We start from the raw sequence: 7,500 nt of genomic DNA, 5'->3' as shown, positions 1-7,500 counted from the left end.
ACAGGTGAAACTCGAAACATTTTAACATCGCGCAAAAGTTCATTTATTTCAGTAATTCAACTTAAAAGGTGAAACTAAAATATTATATAGACTCATTACATGCAAAGTGAGATATTTCAAGCCTTCATTTGTTATAATTGTATTTATTATGGCTTACAGCTTATAAAAATCCTACATTCAAAATATTTTAAATACAGAAATGTCGGCCCTATATAAAGTATAATCATCGACATGTACGCAGTATTTGGTTTGGGCCCCTTTTGCATGAATTCTTGCCTCAATTCCAATTCATTTTCCATGATATTCTAATAATATGAGTATCACCTGTACCCGCCATCTAAGTTACATACCTTTCTGTCTGCATGCTATCTCCTATTTGTCCTATTTATAAAAGAAAAAAGGTTATTTGCATTCTCCTGATAATCTTTAAACATGTATTTATCTGGAAATCCTTAAACCCAAATTAAAAAACTAAATGCAGCTTTATTAGCTGAATATTGAGTTACATACTGTATATTCCTGGTGTTATTGTCTTGCAGACACGCCGACAGTGTTGTTGTAATTATTACTCAGAATTCCTTATGGGGGCGACATAAGTTACGCACTATAGCTTTAAGAAAATAAATACACCTTCATTAGCTGAATATTGAGTTACATACTATAATAGTAATAATAATAATAATAATAATAATAATAATAATAATAATAATAATAATAATGATAATTAATTTTATTTGAGGGCGCCTTTCATAGCACTCCAAGGTCACCTTACAGGGCAGAGTTTAAAAAAAAAATCAACAATCATAAAAAACATAGAGACACACACACACACACAAACACTATGGCTTTATTGTCCTGCAGTATTGACTGTATTTCCTTTGTGATTCTCAGAGTTTGCTCCAGCAGTGAGACGGAGAGCGAAGGAGGCGATTTGTTAGAGCAACAGTTTGAGGATTTGAGCAACAGACTGACGTCAGCCACGGACCCCACAGGTTACCTCCGCATGGTGTCACGGAACAACCTCTTCAACAGGTGGGGCTTCTGGTTAATATAATGTGATATGATAAGAGCACACACACACACACACACACACACACACACACACACACACAGATAGAGATAGAGACACACACACACACACACACACACACACACACACACACACAGATAGAGGTAGAGACACACACACACGCGCACACACACACAGATAGAGATAGAGACACACACACACACTCACAGATAGAGATAGAGACACACACACACACACAGATAGAGACACACACACACTCACAGATAGAGACACAAACAGATAGAGACACACACACACAAACACAGATAGACACACACAAACACAGATAGAGACGCACACACGCACACACACACACACACACACACACACACACACACACACACACACACACATTATGAATTATATAATGTGATATGACTTTTTTTCCAAAATCATTCTTAGAATTATTCTGGAGGTTATCGCAGAAGAAGTTGTTCATATGTTGTTCATTGTCTGATTTATGAGACATTTTCTTCCTTAAACCTGCAGTGTGTAGAATTTTGGGTTTTATTTCCTAGCAGATTTTGTAGAAAGTAATTATAATATCCATAAGTATATTTAATTTAGTGTATAATAGCAGAAAAAAAAAATGTAATTTTTTTTTTTTCACTTAGAAAGGGTCTCATATACAGTATCTCACAAAAGTGAGTACACCCCTAACATTTCTTCAAATATTTCATTATATCTTTCCATGCGACAACACTGAATAAATGACACTTTGATACAATGTCAAGTAGTCAGTGTACAGCTTGCATAACAGTGTAAATTTACTGTCGCCTCAAAATAACTCGACACACAGCCATTAATGTCTAAACTGCTGGCAACAAAAGTGAGTACACCCCTAAGAAAAAATGTCCAAATTGGGCCCAAAGTGTCAATATTTTGTTTTGCCATCATTATTCTCCAGCACTGCCTTAACCCTCTTGGGCATGTAGTTCACTAGAGCTTCACAGGTTGCAACTGGAACCCTCTTCTACCCATTCATGACGACATCAAGGAGCTGGTGGATATTAGGGTCCTTGCGCTCCTCCATCTCCCGTTTTAGGATGCCCCAAAGATGCTCAATAGGGTTTAAGACTGGAGACATGCTTGGCCAGTCCATAACCTTTACCCTCAGCTTCTTTAGCAAGCCAGTGGTCGTTCGGAGGGGTGTTTGGGGTCGTTATCATGTTGCAGTACTGCCCTGCGGCCCAGTTTACGAAGGGAGGGGATCATGCTCTGCTTCAGTATGTCACAGTACATGTTAGAATTCAATGAACTGTAGATCCCCAGTGCTGGCAGCACTCATGCAGCCCCAGACCATGACACTCCAACCACCATGCTTGACTCTAGGCAAGACACACTTGTCTTTGTACTCCTCACCTGGTTGCCGCTCCACACTCTTAACACCATCTGAACCAAATAAATGTATTTTGGTCTCATCAGACCACAGGACATGGTTGCAGTAATCCATGTCCGTAGTCTGTTTCTCTTCAGCAAACTTTTTGTGGGGTTTCTTGTGCATCATCTTTAGAATAGGCTTCCTTCTGGGATGACAGCCATGCAGACCAGTATGATGCAGAGTGCGGCGTATGGTCTGAGCACTGACAGGTTGACCCCCCACCCCTTCAAGCCCTGCAGCAATGCTGGCAGCACTCATACGTCTATTTTCCAAAGCCAACCTCTGTGTACGACGCTGACCATGTGCACTCAACCTTCGTAAACTGGGCCGCAGGGTGGTATTGCAACGACCCCAAACGACCCCAAACACACCTCCAAGACGACCAGTGGCTTGCTAAAAAAGCTGAGGGTAAAGGTTATGGCCTGGCCAAGCATGTCTCCAGACCTAAACCCTATTGAGCATCTTTGGGGCATCCTCAAACGGAAGGTGGAGGAGCGCAAGGTCTTTAATATCCACCAGCTCTGTGATGCTGTCATAAATGGGTGGAAGAGGGTTCCAGTTGCAACCTGTGAAGCTCTAGTGAACTACATGCCCAAGAGGGTTAAGGCAGTGCTGGAAAATAATGGTGGCCACACAAAATATTTACACTTTGGGCCCAATTTGTAATTTTTTTCTAAGGGGTGTACTCACTTTTGTTGCCAGCAGTTTAGACATTAATGGCTGTGTGTCGAGTTATTTTGAGGGGACAGTAAATTTACACTGTTATACAAGCTGTACACTGACTACTTGACATTGTATCAAAGTGTCATTTATTCAGTGTTGTCCCATGGAAAGATATAAAGAAAAATGTGAAGAAATGTGAGGGGTGTACTCACTTTTGTGAGATACTGTATGTCCATATTTCTGCACATTTTGGACCAAGGCCTAGTGCCGCCATCTTGAAAGTGTCATAGTTGGAATGTCATCAGGTGCATTGTTTAAAATGTAGAATTGTTCTTGTCCTTGAAGGCCACTGTAGCTTCTGTTATTATTCAAAAGGGGTGGAGTTACCCAGGGAGCGTTGCATTCTAGAACTTTGTAGAACTTTCTTGATGATGTCATATTACACACTGCACCTTTAAACCTTCTTGCTGAAGAACACATTTTTAAGACATGTATGTTCATAGTATTTTATGAGCCGCAAAAATGGCTGTACACTAGTTCTGTTAATAATCTAAGAGGAGAATTAAATAAAAAACATAGGAAAACTACAAGTGTCCAGTACAAAAGTAATTCAAAGGAATACTTCACCCATACGGAACCAGCGTTCTATCATTATAAAATCACTATTATAATATAATGAATGAGGTTTTTCTTCCCTCAGTCTTCCCTCAGTCTTCCCTTGGCCCAGCTGTCCTGTTAATCCTGACCCTTACTGTGATGTCACAAGAAGGAAAATGTAGGGTAACGCGCCCCACACACATCCTACCTCTACTGCGCGTCTACCTCGCGTCTGCGTCTGACTTTTGGTCACAGACTGTGAAATCAACGTAGAGCGAGCACACATCCAACCTCAGACGCACTGCTGAGGCGCGTCAGAGGCACGTCTGCAGCGACGCTCCCCTTCACCTCAGGAGGCTCGCCTATTTTTTTCTGAGAGCAGCGCGTCTCTCTCGCGTCTCTGTGCTTTAACTGATAGAGAAATACTCTACTGACAGTCATACCAGCAGCATTCACTCTAGTTACACGTTTACCCGGTGTGTTTATTTCAAAATAAAACATCCCTCAGTCGTATACGCGAATAATCCCTTTATTTCACGATTTAATTGTGCAATCAAAATCCGAGGGATTTAAAACCTAATTTTCAATTAGTTCTGGCATTTCATTTTTGGATAAATGGCACATATAGAGATCCAATATAGTGAAGAAATAAAAAAGATCATGATGAGCGCAACAGTTTTCCGTTGCTCTATCTGTGTCTACGGCCTTCTTCTTCCCCGACCACACCCCCCTCTCTCTCTCCCGTATAAATCAGTAAAGTGATTTTTGAAATACTCTGCTGAGAGTCATTTTGACTTCATACTGGCAGCTTTCGCTGTAGTTTCACCATTTCCTGGTGTGTCCCCTTCAAAATAAAACTTCCAACCAGCGAAAATATGGCAAAAAAAAAGAAAAAAAATGGCAATGGGGCGCACGGATTACTGTCCAGACTCAATATAAATCATATGCATCATAGATGACATGAAAGAACTTCATTTTTAATGGGAATTATCTATGAAAACTCTATGTAGAAAGATAGGGCTTTTAGAAGCAGCGCTGCAGCAGCTGCTGCTGAGACGTTGCATGTGTGTCCGAGAAAAGTCCGAGAGAGGCAGCAGTAAGGTAACGCGACGCGCTCCAGAGGTAGACGCAGGATGTGTGTGGGGCGCGTTAGACAGTGAGACCATAAAACACTCTTTCTGCCTTTTCTCAGGCTAGGATGATCCGATTTAAAAAAAAAAATGCACATTTATACTACATAGGATCTCCGAGTTCAATACACCTTCATATTCCCACCGGTGAAGTAGGTCTTTAACAAAAGGTATATATCGTGGTGATCTCTTACTTTATTGGGTTTTAACTGACTTTGGGATAGTTTCTATATTTATATTTACATGTGGGTACTACACTGTTACTCTTGTTTTGTTGTTTTCTTATCTTAAATTGTTATATTCGAAATAATATATTGATTGATTGATTCATTGTGTGTGTGTGTGTGTGTGTGTGTGTGTGTGTGTGTGTGTGTGTGTGTGTGTGTGTGTGTGTGTGTGTGTGTGTGTGTGTCTCTATCTGTGTGTGTGTGTGTGTGTGTGTGTGTGTGTGTGTGTGTGTGAGTGTCTGTCTGTCTGTCTGTCTGTCTGTCTGTCTGTCTGTGTGTGTGTGTGTGTGTGTGTGTGTGTGTGTGTGAGTGTCTGTCTGTCTGTCTGTCTGTCTGTCTGTCTGTGTGTGTGTGTGTGTGTGTGTGTCTCCCCCTAACAGGAGCTGTCAGAGTATGACGTCTCTGTACAGTGCCACAGTGTCTCCGGTGAAGGACAGCTCTCCTCTGCTCAGAGCCAGTAACAAACCGCCTCTACGGGCCCTCTATGACCTACTCATAGCTCCCATGGAAGGGGTACGGATTTGTTAGTTAATACTTATTCACATTTTTTTTAAATGTTTTATTGCTTTTAATTATATGTTTTCCCTTGTCCCCAGGGCCTGATGCACAGCAGTGGACCCGTCGGCCGACACAGACAGCTTGTGTTGGTGTTGGAGGGAGAGTTGTACCTGATCCCGTTTGCCTTGCTCAAGGGCAGCTCCTCCAACGAGTATCTCTACGAGCGCTTCAGTCTCCTCTCTGTGCCTTCTCTAGCAAGTCTGGAAGCCGCTGCCAAGGTACGAATATCATGTTTATAGGCTATATATTTTTATTTAATACATTTTCATTTATTTTAGATTTTTAGAATTTTTATTTAAAAAACAATCTTGAACACTCTATTGGTCCCGTTCGTTTGCAACGTTATACGTAAAATGCTCTTTTATTTTATAATTTATTACTTAAAGCTGGGGTGGAGGATTTGGGGAGAACATGGCAGTTGGGATAGAGATTCAAATCCAAATACCTCAACCGCTCCACTTGTTCTCTTTGGTCCCTCCCCTATGGTCCCTCCCTGACACGCTCTACACCAACCAAGTCGGTGCCAAAGTGAATGGACAGTCCCAACAGCCAATACGAACAGAGAATCAGAGCCTCGCTCTGATTGGTCAAAGCGTACAGCTCATGTTAACTTTGACCAATCAGAAATCACTTTCTTTATCGTCAAATGTAAATGTCTATCAGTGAGTTTAAGTAACTTTTGAAAGAAGAGATCTCGAATAATTATTTTTACAAAATGTGTTCATATGCAGTTAAACAAACCCTTCCTTCATATAAATCATATGTGTAGAAAGCCTTGTTGTTTTTCAGAGCAGGTAAATTGGGATATAATATTCACACCAATATGACACACGGCATCTTTAAACTGTAGGAAATGTCATGGGCGGCAGTGGCGAAGTAGGTAGGGAGATCGCCTCTGGAGTGCAGGGTCGGAGGTTCGATCCCCCGTCTCCCCGCCACATGTCGAAGTGTCCCTGAGCAAGACACTGAACCCCAAATTGCTCCCGATGGTTCAGAGAGCGCATTGCATGGCAGCTTCTACCATCGGTGTATGAGTGTGTGTATGAATGGGTGAATGTGGTAAGATATGTAAAGCGCTTTGGGGCTGAGAAAATCGGCTAGAAAGCGCTATATAAGTCAAGTCCATTTACCATTTAGAAAATGTCAAATGAAAATCTAACCACACATCTTATGCCCTGTGTTTAACCCCTAGCCTCCCTCTCGGCGCAGTAGCGGCCCCATGCTTTGCTCTGACAGCGGTTCGGTAGCAGCTGTTATCGGAGCTCCACGGTTACCCCCCTCCGTGATGGATCGATGGCTGTGGAGCCCGCTGCCTTCGGCCCAAGACGAGGCACTTTGGCTGGGGGAGCAGCTGGGATGTCACCCCCTCACCGGAGCAAACGCAACCAAAGAACGCGTGCTAGCGGCTTTGAATCAATCCGAGTGCGTTCACTTTGCCACTCATATATCGTGGAAGCTAGCCGCGCTGGTGCTAGCCCCCAGTCAAGAGGGATCGCAACCCAGGAATAGGTCACCAAATCGGGATAGGAAGTTTGCAAAGAGCCCCTGTAGCCCGGAGAGGGTCAGGGATGGAACCAGTGAAGATGGGGACAGTGTGTGTGACGTGGAGAGTGTGTGTGACAGTGACAGTCCACCGCTATACGACTTCTTACTCACAGCTGCTGATATTCTGGACATGTGTCTCAGTGTCAAACTGGTGGTGCTCAGGTAAAGACTTAAACCTGCAGTGTGTAGAATTTTGGGTTTTATTTCCTAGCAGATTTTGTAGAAAGTAATTATAATATCCATAAGTACATTTAATTTAGTGCATAATAGCTGAAATCTTTTTTTTTTTTTTTTTTTTTTTTTTCCCTTAGAAAGGGTCTCATTTATGTC

The 7,500-nt window shown here is 42.2% G+C and overlaps 1 protein-coding gene across 1 annotated transcript in view; it reads left to right on the top strand.

The window, feature by feature from the left end:
• The window catches only part of ttc28 (tetratricopeptide repeat domain 28), a 134,733-nt gene that overhangs the window by 112,013 nt on the left and 15,220 nt on the right, over positions 1-7,500 (top strand). Inside the window, exons 21-24 of the mRNA XM_080046564.1 lie at positions 892-1,032; positions 5,448-5,580; positions 5,664-5,843; positions 6,818-7,332. Coding sequence (XP_079902690.1) covers positions 892-1,032; positions 5,448-5,580; positions 5,664-5,843; positions 6,818-7,332 — 969 coding nt within the window. The remainder of the gene's footprint in view (positions 1-891; positions 1,033-5,447; positions 5,581-5,663; positions 5,844-6,817; positions 7,333-7,500) is intronic.

The sequence above is a fragment of the Ammodytes marinus genome, assembly GCF_949987685.1.
Source record: "Ammodytes marinus genome assembly, chromosome: 18".
NCBI classification, from domain to species: Eukaryota; Metazoa; Chordata; class Actinopteri; order Uranoscopiformes; family Ammodytidae; genus Ammodytes; species Ammodytes marinus.
Note: the sequence above shows the minus strand (reverse complement) of the source record. Positions and strands in the feature narration are given on the sequence as shown.